At 45.9% G+C, this 21,400-nt stretch overlaps 1 protein-coding gene across 6 annotated transcripts in view; it reads left to right on the top strand.

The window, feature by feature from the left end:
- LOC147619292 (uncharacterized) overlaps window positions 1-21,062 on the top strand; it is a 93,273-nt gene extending 72,211 nt beyond the window's left edge. For 5 of the 6 annotated variants that reach the window (XM_086772944.1, XM_086772943.1, XM_086772945.1 and 2 more), the window contains 3 exons: window positions 11,931-12,088; window positions 12,190-12,229; window positions 20,617-21,062. In XM_086772944.1, coding sequence (XP_086629070.1) covers window positions 11,931-12,088; window positions 12,190-12,229; window positions 20,617-20,783 — 365 coding nt within the window. In that variant the 3' untranslated portion in view covers window positions 20,784-21,062. Of the gene's footprint in view, window positions 1-11,930; window positions 12,089-12,189; window positions 12,230-12,476; window positions 13,223-20,616 lie in introns of those variants that run through there. The other variant, XM_086772946.1, reaches the window with a different exon arrangement.
- The last annotated feature ends 338 nt before the right edge of the window (window positions 21,063-21,400 follow it).

The following is a 21,400-nucleotide window of genomic DNA, read 5'->3' as shown; positions in this document are numbered from 1 at the left end:
TCCACTAGAGAGCTCCGTCTCTGTCAGGACATCAGCAGGGTCCAATAGGTCATAGTCATCGTCGTCATAATCCAAGAGGTCCTCCTCGGTCCCCTCGGCGACGTCAGTGTTCATGTCCACTGACTCATCGGCCAGAAAGGGGTCATCAGCCAATGCGGCCGCTGCGGGCTCGCTGGGTCCTAAGGTGGGGTCAATAGACGAGGAGGGCGCTAGCGGATCACGAGTGATCGATAAGCGCGCTCCGGACCGAACAACGGTCGGGCGTGTACGGCCTGACAATTCGGTCGGGGTCAAACCCGCGACCGAGGACAAGAGACTAGAAAAACCTAGAGAAGTAGAAGGCGGTGGGGACACACTACGCCTAGCAGACATTTTTAATTCTTGCAAAAAATAATGTGAGAACTCGGAAATTACTAAAAAAAAACGCTAATAAAAATGAGCAGTGGTGGAGAGAGAATAATAGTCACCCCCCTTTACGGTCGCCTGTTGATTTGTGTTGCGTTGCGAGCCTCTACAAGGACGCTTCCGGGATGCTCCGATCCACGAGAAAATGCCTGCGATGCTGCTCCTTGTGTGTGACGGGGAGAGAGAGTGAGAGAGAGAGAAAGAGTTCTTCCCTTCCAAAAAATCTTGGCCCTCCTTCCTCCACACACTCCCTTGTGGAGATAAGGGTGAGAAGATTGTGGATGAAAACCATCGAGTGGGCTCCGGTCCCCCGTTCACACGCGGACTGTGACGATCCCATCGAACCACGCTCTGATACCAGTGTTAGATATCCGTAACGCCGCTACGGGCATTACCACAAGAGGGGACGGCCTCTGGCTCACCACCCAGCCATAGAGGAAGAATGAGGATTGCCCCTCATCCCCCAGGCTATATAGTGTGTGGCCTGCCGTCCACACTAGCCTGGCCGCCCATGACTCCGCATGGGCGTCCTCTCCCACTGAACCCCGGATATGGCCATCCGGTCTGCCGTCGGTCACAGGCATTACAGCCTACGTGACACGGTGGCATCTCCTATCCTTGATTCTGCTGCTCCACGAGATCCCACAAGTCAACCACCTCGTCTGTGTTGTGGGAAGATGAAGAGTGGAGGTGGGTGAGCTTAGACTCTCTATCCTGCAAGCGCTGCTCTAATGTGGAGACCTTAGTCTGAAGACTGTGGATGGTATCCGTAGCGTGGCGGGTGCGATCTTGCTGACAGCGACGATCCCTACATAGCTCAAAGATATAATCGATGAGATATGCCGAGTAGTTTCGAAGATCTACTGAGAGAGTGTTTAGACCCCTAACGATCGGTGAGCTCAACGGGGATGTGGCACGAAGAGCTGCTCTAGGGATCGGGAAATCGGAGGCATAGAAGATCACCCACCGAAATGTCTAGAGCACTGTAGGAGAATGGTGAAACAGGAAGCTCGATGCGCTCCGTGCCCTCCTCTTGATCGACGCAAAAGATCGCCTCATGCGGGGCTCCAAGAGTGGGGGTACGCAGTGATGGCCTGCCAGAGGCGATCGTGGAGGTGGTAGTAGGGATGGTGGCAATCACCATCGAGGGTGTCGCCTGAGCTGAGGGAGCAGGAAATGTGGAGCCGAGGAAATCCGCCCATGGAGAAGATGAGATGGTGGAGAGCGTGGGAGTAGCTGCTGACAAAGATGGGATGGGGAAGATGGTGGAAGCAGCTGCTGTCGAAGATGGGATGGTTGTGATGGCGGAGGCCGCTGTCGGCGAAGATGAAGAAATAGCCGAGACCGAGGTTGGTGGGATGAACTGGGGTGACCTGTAGGGGGCTGATGTGGTATGGGTGGCGAGCAGGGGAAACCGTGCGGCATTGAGAGCCCGGAGGAAGATCACGATGCACCCTAGGCCGGATGCGGGATGTAGAAGGGTTGGGCCCTCGAGGTTGGCGCGGCGGAGGAGAGGGAAGGGGCATGGGTGGTTGTTGGAGAAGATATGTGAGAAGCCGAGCAGAAGGCCAAGTGAAGGAGGTGGTGTTGGGCCTGCTGAGCTGTGTACGGAAACGACAGCAACAAAAGCAAAGGGACTCATAACAGGTGATGAAATGGAAAAGCGTGTCCCATGCAGAAATAGTAAAAAGCTTTAGTGTGATGGATAGAGAGGAATGGAAGTGGTGTAGTCGGAATTTTGCAGATGAGAAAAAAATAGTGAAATAAAACATAAAGGTGGATTGTGCGGGCTCTTGAGAGTGAAGAGGTGGGAGCTAGCAGTGCAATGGTGGCGGCGGAAAGCTCAAATGGGGGAATATCCAGGATGTGGGCGTTGGAGCGGCGGCAAAAAACTGAATGGTCGGGAGGCCCTAGGAGATGTGCAACATAAGCGGAGGTGAAGCATTGCCCATTGGGCAAGAGTGGGAAGGTGTAGAGGAAAGAGGCGCAGAGAGACGCATCAAGGGGAGGCAAAGGTGGGAAAGAAGCGAGACCCTGCAAACCCAAAGTGGCGAGCTAGGTGGGAGTAAATAAGTGGGTAACCTCAGGAAGTTGGAACGGATGGGGATCAATGAAGTTAATGGTGAAGGAGTGTGAACAGGAGGGAGTGGTAGGAAGGTGGAAAGGCTGGCTGGAGATTGGAGAAGCAGAGGGAAGATGGATGGAAGGTGGAGAAGAAGAAGGAAAACGGAGAGTTTGGGGACAGACAAGTGGTAGATGGGTTGGATGGGAAGGGCGTGGAACAACCTCCTCCTCGGAGGGCAAATACTCACTGGCAGAAGAAAAGGTTACCTCGGGGACCACGGTGGATGTGGTAAGTGCTGACTCTAGTGCAGTAACTGGTGGAGGGTTCAGCCCAGGACTCACCACCGTTGAAGGGTTCACGTTGAGAGGGTTCTCCATCTCTGCAGAGTTGTCGATAGGATGCTCCACTGTTGCAGAGTTGCCGTCAATGGCCATGGCAAATGGTGACGCAGAGGATTGGGCATTGGATGGGACCGGATGCAGCGGCCGGAGGAAGCGAGCAATGGAGTGGTGATAAGGTACCGGTTGGTGGGGTAAATCGTCAGCCATTGCTGTAGAGAGAAGGAGAGGCAACAAGTAGTAATGAAGGAGGCTTGGGATTTTTTTTTTTTTTGAGGGAACAGTTGGCGAGGAAGGAAGAGCGGCTGCGTGCTAACTTAGGACAGGGGGGCGTGCGAGGAAGCGAAGGGGGAAGGCTGCGTGTGAAGAAGGAGAAAGGGGGAGGGGATTATGTGCGAATATAGAAGAAGGGAGGTGTAACTATTTGGCCCTCCTAGCTCTATTTCACATGATGAAATCCACGCCCGGACACCAGATAGGTGGAAGAAGAGATGGGGACAGGGTCCATAAGCATTGATTAAGAAAAAGTACCATTCTTGGTCAAAAAGCAAGAAAAAGCAAAAAGTCAAACAGGGTTCACCACGAGCCAAGGGCACCATTGGAAAAAGCAGACCAAGCCGGACCAAAAAGGTAAAAGCCACTTTCTCAAAAAGCAGCTCTAGGGTCAAAAAGTAAGGCCCTGAAGTTGTAAAAGCACAAATCAAGAACTTTGGCTATTATTAATAATATTTAATAAAAAGACAAAAGCAAAGCAAAAGCATTACTTTTTGGCAAAAAGCAAGGCTTCCCCAAGTATAAAAGAAGCATGAGTGGGGTTCAAGTCGCCCTTTTTCTTCGATTAGCATCATGGCTAATCATTCTTCCTCGGCTGGGCGAACCATTGTTTTTTCCGAAGCCGAGCTCGCGGTCCTCTACGCCGAAATAGTGAAAGACTCCAAAACGACCCTCATTGGAATCTTTGGTCTCACCCGTCCCGTCTCTAGGCTCGGGATTGGGGCTTGTCGGCTCTGCCCTCTGACCTCGCTCCACACTTTCGAGATGTCAGGTTGCTTGGAAGAGGTTTCTTCCAAGTGGATTTTGATTCTGAGGACACAGCCTCAGAGGTTTTGAAGGGAAACCCTTTGCCATTGGGCCCGAGGAAGATATTCTTTCTTCCCTACTCCAGCTATTTTGACCCTCTTGAGGAAGACCGGAACCGTTTCCCGATTACTCTCAGATTCCCAGGTCTTCCTCGCGCATATTGGCCTATGTTACAGGCCATCGGGTCTGCCTTTGGGCTAGTTCTTCAAGTGCCCCCCCCTCCACGCCTTGCCGACATCTTCTGCCCAGGTGGTCACTATCTCGACGGATGCTATCCCTAGGGTCATGGTTCTTGCCTGTGACATTGAGCTCTTTGAGGACTATGTTTTGCTTTTGGGCCCTTGTGGCCCTTTGAAGCAACGTATGGAGATTGCAGGTAAACCAGATCAGTGCCAGGTTAGTCACCAACAGGGTCACTTTGCTCGAGATTGCCCTCGGGCTCGAGGTCGCAGGAGGCCTCGTAAGCGTGCTTCTCAGGCGCCACCTCCCTTGGTTCCTCCCCGTCCTTCAGTCCACCAGGTGTGGTGAGCTGTCTCTCATGCCCGCCCCCCTGGTGCGATTGATGGGAAGGCCTCCTCGGATCATGTACAGATAGATGATGTTTCTAGTTAGAGGGATGTGTCAGCTGATGCATCTTTGCAGAGAGATGATATCTCAGATCAGGATGATTTTGTTGAGTCCTCTCTACTTGGAGGGGGCGATATGCAGGATGTTGAGCACAGTGGGGATCATTTATTGCAGGATTTTCAGCATGATGCCATTGCCCTTGATGCCCTGCAGGGCGAACAAGTTTCTCGTACATATGCAGCATAGTCACAAGGGACGGGGGACAGTAACGGGGGACGGGGATGGGAACAGGACGGGGGACGGCCATATGTAGGGAACGGGGACGGGGGTAGGAACGGCACTTAAAAATTACTTTGTCAGTACCACCCACCCGCCTATACGGGCAAAGCTTGCATGCCCATGGCTGTGCACCACCACCATGAGGGGATGGGGTGTGATTGACCTCATCCCACCATGTCCATCCTGTCGTCCTTCTACGGGTAGTTGGAACTTGAAGGGCCACTACCACAAGGATGATGCCATGGATGAAGGATGCCTCCTTGTCACTTGATAGGTTGAGAGAGAGAGAGAGAGAGAGAGAGAGAGAGGGAGTGAGGCTTGAGCCTTGAAAGTTGAGGGAGAACTTGAGAAGTTGAGTGTGAGGGTGGGTGGGGGTGTGTGTGTGTGTGTGAAGCTTGAGAGAGAGTGTGTGTGAGGGGGAGAGTGTGTGTCTTGAGAGGCTACAGCTTGCTTGTGTGAGAGCTTGAAACTTGAGACCTTGGCCCTTGAGGCTTGCCGCTTGAGGGAGAGAGAGTGTGTGTGTGTGTGAAGCTAAAGGTTGAAGTGTGAGAGGGAGTGTGTGTGTGTGTCTTCTTATAGGGAGGGAGGCAAGAGAGAGGCCAAGGCCCAAAGCCTCAAAGGCTCAAGGTCTATGGGTGAGCAACGTTCCGACAAGAAGGGTGGACGCGAAGGGGGTTTACACCCTTTGGAGCGAACCTCATGGGAGAGGTTCACGCTTTCCTTTTTTGGTAGGGATTGCTGGACTGAGGACGACTTCCAGAGAAGGCCAAATTCCTTATCTTTCTCTTGGCATAACCGCAGGAGCGGGGATGAGAGCATCTTTGCACGTCTAGACAGGTTTTATGTGGATGATTGGTCCTTGGACAGAGGAGGCACCATCGCTATTATGCCTGGCACCACCAAATCCGATCATTGCCCCGTCCTTTTGTGTCTCAGGGAGCCTGGGGCTCGCTCGGCCTCTCCCCGTGTCCGTATCCCTGACTCTCTTTATCTAGATACTGACATCTCCCTTGAGATCAGAGAGAGATGGAGATCTTGTGACGGTCCTGATCCTCGTCATAATATTGCGCTAGCTCTTGAGAGGACCAGCCATCATTATCATAGCACTGCCTTGTCCAAGAAGGGACTCTGGACAAGGAGAGAGCTATTAGGCGTAGGATTGCTGCTCTTCAGAGGGAACACGAAAAGCATCCACATGCGTCTTGGATTATAGACCTCTTGACCACAGTAAGAGCAGAGCTGCAGTTGGCCATGGACAGGAGGGTTGAGTTCGCCTTTCATGCGAACAAGGCTTTTTGGACTTAGATGGGTGGCAGATGCAACAAAGAGTTTTTTTCAGCACACAGGCCTTCCCATAGCAGAATTCTGTGAGGTACTTGCAGGATTCACAGGGTGAGGTTCAGATTGAGCCTGATAAGGTGAGGGGTATTGCTTCAGATTTTTATTGGTCTTTGTTGACTGCAGAGGTGTCCTCTCCTCAGAGAGATGTGGCACGGCAGAAAGTTTGGGAGTGCATGCCTAGGCTCATTATAGATGCTATGTGTTCTTCCCTGGATGCCCCTTTCTCGAAGCATGAATTCCTTCACGCACTGCATGCTCTTTCCAGTGGTTCATGCCCAGGGGATGATGGTCTTTCTCCCGCCTTTTTTTTTTTTTGGGATCATATTGAAGATGCTATCACTGTTGCCCTTTAGGAAATGTGGTTGTCGGGTATGATGCCTCCATACCTCACAGAGGGGCTGATTCACCTTATGCCCAAGAGTGGGGACGAGTGACATCAAGCAATGGAGGCCCATCACCCTCCTTGATCTGCATATAAATTCTTAGCTTAAGCCTTGAGTATAAGGTTGCAGCCGATTCTCCAAAGGACTATCCATGATACCCAGAATGGGTTCCTCCAAGGAAGGAGTATATTTGATAACATCTTTTCATTCTGGGAAGCTGTCGAGTGGGCAAAGTCTAGTCAGCAGCCTCTTGCCATTCTTTTGCTTGATTTTGAAAAAGCTTATGACAGAGTGGATTGGGATTTTTTGGAGGGCACTATGGCACACATGGGGTTTTCCCAAAACTGGATCAGAGGGGTGTCCTGCCTATATAGGGAGGCTCATAGCACTGTTTTAGCATGTGGGGGGTGCAGTGAGCGTTTTCAGATTTCCCGTTCAGTGAGGCAGGGCTGTCCCCTTGCCCCTTAACTGTACCTCATTGTAGCTGAGGCCATGAGCAGGTTTCTTCGGGCTGCCCCTGGTGTTGTGGGTCTCAGGCTGCCCTTATGCACGGAGGAAGAGTTTTTGGACTCTGATTTAGCAGATGATACAGCGTTGTTCCTTGAGGCTTCACATGCTTGTTTATGTGCTTTCCGGGAAGCCTTGGAGGCCTTTTGTTTGGCAGCAGGAGCTACTATCGATTGGCATAAGTCAATTGGTTTTTGGATCAGTGATTCTCCTCTTGCAGATTGGGGTATAGATGTTGGTTTTACTTGGATTGAGAGAGGATGCTCTGCCAAATACCTTGGTTGTCAGGTGGGCGTTGACATCTCCCCTGCACAACAGTTTGCTCCAGTGCTCTTAAGCATTAAAAGCAAACTTCATCACTGGAGTAGGAGGAAGCTCGACTTGGCCTCTAGAGCTTTGGTGGTTAACCAAGTTTTGCTAGCCACGGCTTGGTTTATCGCTTCGTGCTGGATTTTTCATAAGAGCTGCATTGGCCAGCTTCGTCGCCTTATTCGGAACTTTCTTTGGTCAGGGCTTGATAGAAATGCACACACTAGGGCTAGAGTTGCTTGGGAAGCCATTATCAAGCCTAAGCAGCCTAAGCAGGAAGGGGGATTGAATATCATTGACCCTGAGGTGCAATGTAAGGCTTTGCTTTGTAAGCTTGTTGTTAGGGGCTTTCTTCCAGGCACTGAGCCATGGAAGGACTTTCTCATGGAGCAGATCACGAAGTGTGTCCCAGTTCGTGGAGGTGACTTGTTCGTGGAGGTGACTTGACTCTCAACTCACGCTTTATTTTTTCGGATGCAGTTCACCGCTCCCCTTCATCCCCCCCGGTTAGGTCCCTCCTACAGGCCTGGGACTGCCTGAGGAGTTTTTTGGTACACATCCCCCTGCGTTCAGTGGAGGAAGTTAACCGGCAGCCCATTCTGTGGAATGATTTTGATCTTAGATGTGCCTGACAGGCCTCTTGGGGCAGCTATGCATATTCTTTGGGCTGGCTGGGAGACCCAGTCGACGTCCAGCAGCAACAGACGGCAACAGCCCTCTCTCCGACAGGTGCAGTTGATGTGCGTCTCAATCGACACCCACCACAACAAGAAACGGCGACGGCCCTCTCACCAGCAAGAAAAATGACCTTCACTCCAGGGCACAGACAATACACACCAGATCTCTCTGAGACACATGTGCCACAGACACACCTCTGCAAACACCAGTTCTCACATGTGTACGTGTGTACTCCTTGGTGCAAGTACACAAAACAGGTACATGCACATGAACAAGTACAAGTACAGGATAAGGTACAAGTACAAGAACAGATACTAGTACGCGGTTTCCAATAGCAGGTACACACGGAGCAGATTCACAGCAAATACACCCAGTACGGTAGATGTAATGTGATATTCAGCAGGTACAAGAGGTACGGATGGTACGGCCAGTACAATAGCTGGTGCAGCAGGAACTACTGTGAATACAGCAGGTACAGTAGGGTTCTCAGCTAGAACAGCTAGTGTAGCAGAAACTACTGTGAATACAGCAGGTACAGTGGGGTTCTCAGCTAGAACAGCAGGTGTAGTAGACTGTACAGATGGTATGGCTAGTACAACAGCTAGTGTAGCAGGAACTACTGTGAGTACAGAAGGTACAGAAGGGTTCTCAGCTAGAACAGCAGGTTGTACAGATGGTATGGCTAGTACAACAGCTGGTGCAGCAGGAACTACTGTGAATACAGCAGGTACAGTAGGGTTCTCAGCTAGAACACCAGGTGCAGTAGGCTGTACTGCAGGTACAGTAGGGTTTCTAGCAAGTACAGCCGGTACAGTAGGGTTTCCAGCAAGTACAGTAGGTACAGTAGGTTTCCAGCAAGTACTGCAGGTACAGTAGGGTTTCGAGCAAGTACTACAGGTACAGTTAGGGTTTTAAGCTGTACGGCAGCCAGCAAGAAGCTTGAATGATAGTCGACTTGTAGATGAGTAGTAGGAAGAGATACGCCAGCCTCCAAATAGTGCGAGAGAGAGAGAGAGAGAAATGAAATGAAATGAAATGTTATATTAACGTCTTCAAAAGGCCATAATGACCTATGAGACCAAAAAGTTACATCATGGTGGATCTGATACAATGTCTGGATAAAAAACCAGAAAATGAAAAATAAAGATGATACTGCTGGCACCTAGAAAATGAAACAGGAACTGGAAGGTAAACAGAAACCCTTATAGGGTGTGAATATAGTGAGAAGGGGGGGGGTACGCTATGGAGGTGAGTGGAGTACAGTGAGGGGATACAATATCATGTGGGACGGGGGGTACACTATGGAGGTGCCTCCATCTCATAAGAGAGAGAGAGAGAGAGAGAGAGAGAGAGAGAGAGAGAGAGAAAGAGAAATGAAATGAAATGATATATTAACGTCTCATAGGGGCCATAATGGCCTATGAGACCAAAACTGAGAGTACATCTGAAGTTGGTGTCTCATCAAAGAGAACAACTAAATGAGACTAAAAAGTACAGTAAACTAATTGTCCTACAATTATAAGAACAGAATTGTAAGACTCCGAGATGATATTGAGTAGCAAATACTGGAAAATACTGAAAAATGTATATCAGGTAGATCCATGTATGCTGATGAGTTGAAGTGTTGCCCTCTCCTTAGATCAAGTATCTCCGCCATGGGGCTGTCTAGAATGGAGAGGTCGTAGAAGCGAGGTAGGCGCCTCCGATGCCGAGCAATAATGGCTCTGATCTGGCGATGGTGAGGATGCCGTGGTCGAAATCTTGGTGGGCATGGCCGACGAGCATGACATAAGATAACTGCTCTATCTGTGGTGACTCCCTGGGAGTGTGGTCGGTGCATTGTTGGTGGACAGGAGGTTGAGGGGTTCAACCCATGTGTGCCACATGGCACAGCCCACCTCAAACCAAGGTGGGCACCTCCTTTTGGTGTACACATGTATGTGTGTTTACATGGTCAAAAGGGTGCCCAAAGGTTGGGCTGCCCTAACCTACATCCTACATCCCTTGGGCCTTGGGCATTGGCCAATGGCCAGTGCCCGACTTTAATGAATGTGAACAGCAAAGGTTATAAAACCTTTAGAATAAGAAACAAGGGTTTAAATGAATACTTACCACTCGTTCACATGGCCAAAACCATGTCAAAATACGGGGCACTCGTGTGGTTCACAGGTGGCCCTGCCCATGAACTGGACATGTCATAGTAGCAGGCAGTCACACGAAAACAACTCACAGGAAATCTGTTTCAAGCAAGCAGAGATGCGTGCACATGCATTGTGCTATGGATACGTCTCCCGTTCGTGGAACTGGTAGATAGTAGGCTACGGGTGACACGAGACCTAGCCTTGACGTGAATCCTGGCCTCAGTACAACACACAGCTCCTTGGCCTCCGGTACCTTGGCACGAAATAGGGGAAGACCACTCGGGCAGCCAAATGGTGACAAGGACTTTTCCTCCCCAAGTGACAAGCCCACACCGCTCTGCTATGCACTGACTATAGGACATACATTTCTTCAATTTTAAAAACGTTTGGAAACCTTGGAGAGACGTAGAAAAGCATTTTCAGATTTTTCCATTAGGCTTTTTGGGCAAGGTTTTAATAGGCAAATTTGAAACTGGTCAGTTTCTGCTGTACCAGAAATTGTCCCCTTTCAATGAAAAGAACGCACTATAAAAAGTGTTGGCACAGCAGAAAGGGGACAATTTCTGGTACAGCAATACCCCTCACCTTATCAGGCTCAATCTGAACCTCACCCTGTGAATCCTGCAAGTACCTCACAGAGCATCAAACCTTGCATCACTATAAGGAGAGATGGCAAGGTTTGATGCTCTTGCTCTATATTCTCAGCAAAACCCTCATCCCATGCCACACCATTCTAGCAGAGTTTGCAATCCACCTGGTCATGACACCGGAATACTTTTGGAAGAGATTTGTGAAGCTTGGTGACACCATGAGATATCTCCACTCTTCAGCACTCTTGGTCAGACACCTGCGAAGGTTGGTGACACCATGAGATCCCTCCACTTCTCAGCAAACTTGGTGAGAGGTATCTTTCCCTCTCAGAGGCCAAACAGGGAATTGCTACCTTATCGAAGACTGTCATGCCATAAGGATCGATCTCACTCACATGCTCCATGGCCTCTAGGAGTATTTGGAGGGCAACTCCACATTGTGCATTGTACGAGAACAATGCATAGCCTTGCTTCTCATTTTAAGCATGGGCCTCTTCTGAACAGGAGCCCCCCTAGCTTTACTAAATGAACCACCGCCCGCACACACCAGAGAAATACTACAAAGCTTGGTGACACCTTGTGATCCCTCGACTCCTCAGCACACTTGGTGAGATATTATCACTAGTCTTGGACTTATATCTTTGGCTTTTCATAGTTCTACCTTATCGGAGACAGTCATGCCATACGGATCAATCTCACCACACGCTCCATGGTCTCTAGGGGCAAGTCCTGCATTGTGCGAGAACAAAGCATAATCTTGCTTGTCATTTTAAGCGTGTGCCCCTTCTTCGGTAGGAGCCCCCCGAAGCCTTACCAGATGAACCCCACCCCCCCACGACCCCCCCCCCCCCCCCCCCCAAAAAAAATAAAAATAAATAATAATAATAATAATAACACATCCCCAAAAGAAAGAAAAGACAAACCACCCCACTCATGCTCCTCCTTTTCTTTCCCCTTGCTAAGAAACTCTCTGCATCTAATGCACAACTCCGCTATCGAGCAAGTTATCATGTCAACTAATGCCTTTTTGATGGGCTTGAATTTTTGAAACTTAAGCTGTAGAGGTAATGAACGAGTGGCAGTTGATTCTAGAGGTATATGCATAAGAGAGCATGACATGTTGAAAATTCTCTAATTTGTTTAACCTTAAGTCTTAAAAAATCAACTGAAATGTGAAAGGATGGAGCACATGACTGCATGTGTGGAAGGGGATGGATGATCTGAAATCTTTTGTGATCTGTCAATAGAAGGTAATAATGATAAAGAGCAAGAGGCTGGGTTGTCTGCTGCGGACTTGGTTGACACTGTTCAACATGGAAGTGATTTGTATACTGTAAATTTGGATGAGGAGGAAGAAGAGGAAGAGGAAGATGAGGAGGACGAGGATGATTATCAGCCTCTTGAAGTGAGTGCCCATTACTAGCCTATAGTTTTTCCAAACTATGTTTTCTGATCAGCAGTCAGGGATTATAAGGCCAGTATTAATAATTTGTCTTAATTTCGCAGGAACTAAGTTTTGGGAACAACTCACGAAGTGCAGACAATTGTATCCTATTTTTAGCACTATTTTCTTCCTTTGCTGCTTTTGGGTTGCTTGCGATATTTTCTTTACAAAGGGTACCCGCCCATGCCCACAAAATGATTTGGTGACATCCTGAACATCACAGCCAACAAATGTAGCTCCTGCCAACAGACTCCTTGCTACGTTGCTGGAGTGACACTCCTACCCTGTACTGGAGGCCTGTGGATAGCCTTCCTTGATTCCCTCAAGTTGCCTTATTTTGTTATCTTGGATGCCAGGCTGGCATTCACCTCTCCCTTGAGCAACAGATTGCCTCCGTTCTCATGAGTGCTTGCCAAAAGCTCCTATGCTTGAAGACAACATGACTCTTCCTTGCAGGCAAGAATGTAGTGGACTAGGTCCTTGCTGCTTACCTTGCGGTAGATCACGTCGTGCTGGTACTTTCAAGATCCTGCATCAATCAGGTCCAGCACAGCTTCCTTTGGGCAGGAGGCAACGGCCATACAACCCACATCAAAGTGACATGGGACATCATTGCTACCTTGCGGTAGATCACGTCGTGCTGGTACTTTCAAGATCCTGCATCAATCAGGTCCAGCACAGCTTCCTTTGGGCAGGAGGCAACGGCCATACAACCCACATCAAAGTGACATGGGACATCATTATTCTAAGGGAGGACTGGGCATCATGGATTCTGTGCTACAGAGCAAAGGGCTTCTTCGCTAGCTTAACATATCTGGGCGAGTTGTGGGAGGATTTTCCTAATGCTTACCTCACTGCCAGCATCCTGACCTGCGCTCTGATATGCGCTTACAGTGGCACCAGGGTCAACGATGGATTTCCCCCATGTTCTCAAGAATTACCAGCAATGTGACAAGATTCTACTGTAGGATGGTTGATGCCTATGCAATGGTACATGAAAGGTAAAATTGTAAAATAAAACAAAAACAAGAAAAAAAATTGAGAGAAAAAACATCGGGTGGACCACCATTTGGAGATGGCAAGGACATCTGGTAAAATCCAGAACTTAAAAGAAAAAATTTACAGGGAAATATTCTTGAGAGGAGACTAGGAATTGGGAAATGGAAACGGGTGGTTTCTATGGAACATGGAGCTTCATGCTATGAGGGTTGTTTCCAGCATGGGCGATCTTGTTTTTCTCGTAAAAGTGGGTTTGGTGGGTGGGTTCTGGTTTGGGCTGATTAATTTTGCACTAGCAGTAAAGCAGTCGCTAGTCCCTACACCTGTCGCGGTCCACAAGACACATTCAAGTGTCCTGATGTCATATCATTGCCATCAGAGGTGGACCCCTCTTGGAGACTTTGAAGGCACAATGGACCCTGGACCTGTTTGGACCATGGGAAGTGTGTAATAGGTAGAGACTGCATGCTCCCTTTCTTTGACCATTTCCTATGGTTGATAGGAAACATAGTTTCTAGGTGGTTAGGATGCATCCATTCAAGTACCACCCAAAGCTCAATAGAACTCTTCTTGAAGCACAATTTTTCTAGGATTGTTGACTTTGTCTTACACATAGTTAAAAAAAAAGCCATTTCTAACTTCGAAACTTCGAAACAGTTTCAAAAACCCTCGAAACCCTCTGCAGTACGGCAGTTTTGCCCAAATTTTTGGTTTCATTTTCTTTCTTTTTAGGTTTTAGGTTTTTGAGGTTTTTTGACGCTGCCCTCTTGGTCCGAACACGCCCTTGGAACTTGCCAATAGGCACTTGCAAGGGAAAATCATGTCCATGTGCAACTCCCCATGGTCTAAAAAACCTCAAAACTGAAAGAAAATCATGTTCCTGAGTAACTCCCCTTGGCTACATACATACCCTAAACTGATGATTCTCTTGTCCCACTGAAAAACGCTTAGAGATCTACCTTCTAATGACCCATAGCTTGCCCTTCATTGCACTAGATTCGTCCTTCGCGTATGAATATATACGAATGTATATATACGTATGTATATATACATACATACACAAATACATACATATATACATATATAAATACATATATTTAAACGATCTTTCATTGCATTGGATTCGTCCATTCGAAACCTTCAAAACGTATGTATATATATGTACATATATATATATGTATATATATGTATATGTATATATGTATATATATGTACATATATATATATGTATATATATGTACATATGTATATATATATATGTACATATGTATATATATATATGTACATATGTATATATATATATATGTACATATATATATATATATATATATATATATATATATATATATATATACATATATGTGTGTGTGTGTGTGTGTGTGTGTGTGTAACCCAAGAAGGTGGTTGTATTGAAGCAACGCCCCCTTCAATCTCGTCAATGGGATGCTTCTTTGCCCTCACCAGGACAAACTTCTACTTCAGCCTCTGCTCGTGTCCTTCAAAATTGGGTGGGCGTACTAAAGAAGGGCATTCCCATATGTGATTCAGAAGAAGGGAAAAATGCTATGTCTTTCATGGGTAATGAAGGCATGCAGCCTATGCAGGCAGAGGCCTAGCCTCTCTGATGTTTGGTTCTTATCCTCAAACTCTATTGTACATACCTTTTCATGCTTCAAACACTTAAGTGCTTTACATACAATGTACAGAGCCTCTGCAATGTCTCAAAGTGGAGGCTTTTATGGAATTATGTACATAAAATGCAACCAGATATTGTTTGTGTGCAAGAGCATAATCAACACTCCATGGCTGGACATCATGGTTTTTTGCACGGCTATGATATATATTATGTTGGTACTGCTACTTATTCAGGTGTATGCATATTGGTTAGACATGTGTTGGAGCCTCAGTTGGCCTTCAATGACAGTAGTGGCAGATGGATAGTCATACAATGTAATGTCAATGGTGATATTTTTGAGTTTGCATCGGTCTATGCCTCCCAGACCTCTGCCATGAGGGCTTTTTTGTGGGATTCTTTATGCAGATATCCATGGAGATCCAATGCATTCATCTATGGGGATTTTAATAATTCCCCTCTGCCTAGAGATAATACCACTTCACGATCTCATATGCTATCATTGGAAAGGCAGAAATGGGATGACATGCTTCTTTCTGTGCAGGCTGAAGATTTATGGATACTTCTCCAAGGGTCAGTCCCTGGATATACTTTTCATCATAATGCACTTACTACGTATTGGGCAAGACTGACAGATGGTATTTGTTTTATCCACAACAATTTGCAGATTTTAGCCTTCATCTCCTTATAGATTTCTCATTGGGCTTGTCAGATCATGCTCCATTGTGGATGAATTTGCAGCTTGGCATGCCTCAGGATGATTTGCCATTTCTCTACAGTAGATTATTGCATGTTAATCGGGCTTATTTACAACATCACAACTTTCAGCAAATGATCAGATTTGCCATTCATCCTTTGACAGTTCATGCCCAGGAGGACATGAATTACGCTTGGGACAGCTTCGTCTCTCGTATGCAGAATGTCATTGGGGAGTATGGCAAATGGTATATGACAGAATGGAGGAATGAGGTTAAATGGACAAAAAGGACAGCACAACAGTTGACTGAATTTTCTCAGTCAGCCACTCTCTGATTCAGAAAAGGATTCCCTTTCACATGCACAATTTAAACTTACTGTTAATGATCAGAGGAAATTGCACAAATGGCAGATTAGGGCAAGAATGAAGCCCCTCATGGATAAGGGTTGCTCTTCAAAATCCTTTTTCCAGGGCTTGCATGCTACTCGAAATAAAAATTCATGTCTAAGGGTTAGGAAACTGGATGGCTCCTGGACTCACTCTTTCTCTGATCTCCAAGACGAATGCCACAATTATTTCCAGAAATTGTTTTCTGCTCCTGTTTCCCCATCAAATCAAGTGACTGATGCCAGGACTGAATTTCTTCAATATGTTTCTGGAATAGTTGAAATGGATGATGCTCTTACCTTGGAGAGGCCTTTTACTGACACGGAACTTGATAATGCATTGTTCCACCTTAGCAAATACAAATCTCCTGGTTGGGATGGCCTTACGGTGGAATTTTATATTTCTTTTTGGGATGATTTGAAAGAGGTCCTTTTGCGAATGATCAATGTGGCCTGGCAAGAAAATCAGTTGCCGCACTCTTGGAAGCATGGCATAGTCAAGCTTGTCCCCAAAAAACATCTGTGTGATCATATATCAGATTGGAGGCCTATTACTTTGATGCCTGTACTTTACAAACTTATTGCCAAAATGATTGTACATAGGCTTCACAAGATACTGCATGCAGGACTTCATCCTCATCAGTATGGGTTTGTGCCGCGAAGACAAATCCATGATAATATATCCAATGCCTTGACTGCAATTGAATATGCTAAGTATTCGCATCAAGATGTGCTTATATTGCAGGTGGATATTGCTAAGGCATTTGACAATGTTCAATGGGATTTCATCTCTCAGATCATGACAAAGTTGGGCTTTGGTCCCAAGATGGCAAATGCTGTTTACTGGCTTTATTCTGGCTCTACTACCCAGTGCATTCTTGGGGGCCATCTGTCTCGGTCACGGATATTGGGCCGATCAGTTAGATAGGGCTGCCCTCTTAGTGCTCTCTTCTATGCCACTGCGACCTATCCTCTTTTGATGTATCTTGATCATCTTACAAACACAGGACACATGACTGGTCTTAAAATCCCAGGGGCTACATCTTTTTTGGCACAAGCATATGCTGATGATTCCTTCTTCATGCCATAGAATTCTCCTCAGGAACTTCGCATGCTTATGGCCACTCTTTCTTTATATGGGTTGGCAGCGGGATTGCATGTCAATTTTGACAAATCTAAATTACTCCCCTTGAAAGAATGTGACTGGCATTCTATTCTTTGGCGGGGTCAGGTGGTGCATTTCAGAGATATTGTCAGGCATTTGGGATATCCCACAGGATGGCGTATCACCAGAAAGCAGCAGTTAAAATGGATTTTCCAAAGACTTCAACATAAACTGGAATACTGGAAGATTTCTACTTGGCCTCTTCATGTCAGGCTCAGAATAGTACAATCCATTGTGATGTCCTATGTCCAGTTCTATTTGCCCTTGCTGCATTGGTCCTCCAGGGATATTTCAGCTTTTATGTCTCAAGCTATGGAGATGTTATGGAAGACAAAAACTGCTGTGAAAGCATTGAGACTGATGAAGATGGAAATGGTGTGCTCCCCAAGGATGCATGGTGGACTTAATGTCCTTAATATAAGATATCATGTACTTGCAAGGAAGGCTACAATGTTGCATACTTTCTTCCGTCAACAGCAGCCATGGACTTGTATGTTAGCATCCATGTGTGTCAACATGAGGACTTGTGCTTATGGTCATTGGATTACGGATCATTGGGAGGTTGTTATTGGGAGATTTGTAGGGAAGATACTTGGTTGTCCTTTCTCTACTGCCCTCATACTTGACTGGAAACAAGTTCTCTCTATTCTTTGGCGGGGTCAGGTGGTGCATTTCAGAGATATTGTCAGGCATTTGGGATATCCCACAGGATGGCATATCACCAGAAAGCAGCAGTTAAAATGGATTTTCCAAAGACTTCAACATAAACTGGAATACTGGAAGATTTCTACTTGGCCTCTTCATGTCAGGCTCAGAATAGTACAATCCATTGTGATGTCCTATGTCCAGTTCTATTTGCCCTTGCTGCATTGGTCCTCCAGGGATATTTCAGCTTTTATGTCTCAAGCTATGGAGATGTTATGGAAGACAAAAACTGCTGTGAAAGCATTGAGACTGATGAAGATGGAAATGGTGTGCTCCCCAAGGATGCATGGTGGACTTAATGTCCTTAATATAAGATATCATGTACTTGCAAGGAAGGCTACAATGTTGCATACTTTCTTCCGTCAACAGCAGCCATGGACTTGTATGCTAGCATCCATGTGTGTCAACATGAGGACTTGTGCTTATGGTCATTGGATTACGGATCATTGGGAGGTGGTTATTGGGAGATTTGTAGGGAAGATACCTGGTTGTCCTTTCTCTACTGCCCTCATACTTGACTGGAAACAAGTTCTCTCTAAGGTCAAATGGGCTCCTGATAATTGCTTGAGGACAAACTCGATGAGGAAAGAAAGTATTCATTGGAGTGCCATCTTTGACACTCCACTTGCTTTACAGGAACCTGTTCGGGCATACAATCTTATGAAATTGTGAATTAGGTACATACATGATGTGGTAGATGATCGGGGATATGTCTTATCCTTTCCCCGGGCCACTGCTTCCTATGCATTGGGAATGCATCATAGGTCGATATGGAAGAAAATTGCTGATTTATTGCATCCCTTTTTACCTATTCCACCTGTGGTTGACACAGACAGGCTTATGGATTGGCAGTTGCAGCCATCTACTACATGCATTCATCCTATTCCCCTTCCTGCCTTAACCTCCATAAAAGCCTACAGGCTTCTTCAGCCTCCCCCATGGATTCACCAACATGCTAATTCTCTGTGGCATATAAGGAAGCCCCTCTCATGGTGGCAGAAGAATCTCCGGATGTTGTGGAAGTGTAAAATGCCATTGAAACAAAGACTTTTTATTTGGAGATGTTTGACAGGCACATTGTCAGTGGGGGTCACACTTGCTAAACGTCACATTGCACCTTCCACATGTCTAAGATGTTAGGCTCCCTCGGAAACTGTTCTTCATCTGCTTTGGCACTGCCCTTGTTCCAAGATCTCCTCAAGAGAATTTCAGATTTTCTTCGGCTCCGTTTCCTGAGTCATAGATTTGGGAAACATTTCTGGCTTTTTGGCAGATTTATGCGGTCCTTGTCCCAATACTCACTGTTTCTCTCTTGGGTGAGATATTGGGCTCTTTGGACAATTTGGAGTGAGCATAATTTGGCATACTTGGGTCGGCAGAATCATCAGTCATATGAATCCTTCCGAGCCTCATTGCGGCAATCCTTATATGATGCCTGCCATGAGGGTGATATGGATGCTTCTTGCTTAGAGCTTTTCTCTGTATGTTTCTGACATTTGGGATACTCTCCATTTCGGAGACTATCTTGTAAATTTATGAGTATATAAATATACTGCACTGGATATTACCCAAAATAAAAAAAAAGTGTGTGTATGTATGTGTATATATATGTGTGTGTGTGTGTGTGTGTGTAATATACACACACACACACACACACACATACATACATACATACATACATATATATATATATATATATGTATATATATATATATATATGTATATATATATATATATATATATGTATATATGTATGTATATGTATATATGTATGTATATACATATATATATATACATACATATATATATATATATACACACACACACATACATACATACATATATATATACACACACACACACACATACATATATATACATACATATATATATACACATACATATATATATATACATATATGTATATATATATACGTATATTATATATATGTGTATGTGTATATAAATATATATATGTGTGTATTTGTATATAAATATATGCGTGTATGTGTGTATATATATATGTGTGTGTGTGTGTGTGTGTGTGTGTGTGTGTATAATTTTTCGACACACACACACACACACTCCATTTCAGAGACCTCCCATCATGTAAATTTATGAGCATATAAATATACTGCACTGGATATTACCAAAAAAAAAGTGTGTATAATTTTTCGAAACTTGTGGTTTTTTTAGAGACAGACGAAACCTTTTGAAAAAAAACCTTCGAACCTCAAAACCTCGAAACATTTCTTGTGACTATAGTCTTACACCAGTGTCCAATCCCTACCAGCCATCTTTTGTTTTATAGTATGGAAGGTGTCCTAAACCCAGCAACTAAATCAATGCAAAGATGCACAAGGCACATTTTGGCAGCATGTTAGCGGCTTGCTGCAAACTGATTACTATCAGAAGAGGTCCTTATCCTCTATTTGGGAAGGTGGGAAGATTTTCATGTGTGCAAGGGGAGAGCTCCTTCAGGTTAAGTCACATTACTTGGCAATGTTTGGGAGGCAAAGGCATGCTAGAATGTGCTGGCCAGGAACAATCTAAGCAAAGTGGGCATCAGTTGCAGCCAGGAATCAAGAATAGAAGGCACGGGAACATTTATCACAGGATATGACCAACATCAGAGAGCTGTTTACCACCTCTAGACCAGCCTGGGCAGGGATCAGAGGGACGGCGGGCCAGGGTCTGGACACCTTTAAGGCCTAGTTTGAACACAAGGTGGGTGAAAGTCTTTAAGGCCTAGTTGGAACACAAAACTTTGATGTCTGCATCATAAGGTGGGTGAAAGGCTTCGCTTATTCTACTTCTTAGACTATGATAGCAACATATACCATGCAGCCTGTAGTCTGTATGTAAGCATTTCTTCAAGCTGTGGGATCCTTAATCACCTTCTAGATATGGATTCATTTGACAACATCCCCAAGAGCTATCTACAAGAGCTCTTGGAAAAGTTCCCAATGAATACAGGTGACAATGCTGGAACCATAAGACATGTGGATCTCAGTGATGAAGAGGCAGAGTATGCTATCTACGAGCAAGATGATGATGAGGAAGACGACTAATGACATCTGCTGTCTGTGGTATGTGTATACGTCAACTTGAAAGCAAAGCCAAACAAATGGTATTTGTGTCACTTCTGGAGGTCCTCTTGTTCATACCCTTATAGGAACTCCACATAGTTCTCACCTGGCTTGGCAACTGGTTGGGATAGCAACTGGCTACATGTCAAACCCAGCTTCGTTTTATTTAAAAGAACATCAGCACCTCATTTGGTAAATGTGCCTCTTTCTGATATACTTTGTTGGCTTGGCTTTGTGAAAGTTAAAATCAGCGTTTCAAGGTGTGCTTTTGTAAGGCAATCTGTGGGGGTCAACACTAGTCCCTCTCTCTTTTACATGTGCTGCCTCTAGGCGTTCCTCTTTGTATGGATCATGGCATGCTGGAGTGAGTGGGGCCTGCACTACCCCCCCCCCCCCCCCCCCCCCCCCCCCACCCCGCCCCCCTCCTCTATCACACAGACAAGTTTGCATTTTACTCTACTATCTAACCTCACTTTATAATACAAAAAGGTACCTAAGTGTTTTAATGTTTCCTTCAAAAGCAGGGGTCTACAGAGAGCCCTTTTTGGGTCCTGTTAGGCAAGAAATGTTTATCCTGGAATTTTGAAGGCGAAAATCCC

Source organism: Cibotium barometz, chromosome 33 (assembly GCF_041138505.1).
Source record: "Cibotium barometz isolate CiBa-2024 chromosome 33, ASM4113850v1, whole genome shotgun sequence".
NCBI lineage: Eukaryota > Viridiplantae > Streptophyta > Polypodiopsida > Cyatheales > Cibotiaceae > Cibotium > Cibotium barometz.
Note: the sequence above shows the minus strand (reverse complement) of the source record. Positions and strands in the feature narration are given on the sequence as shown.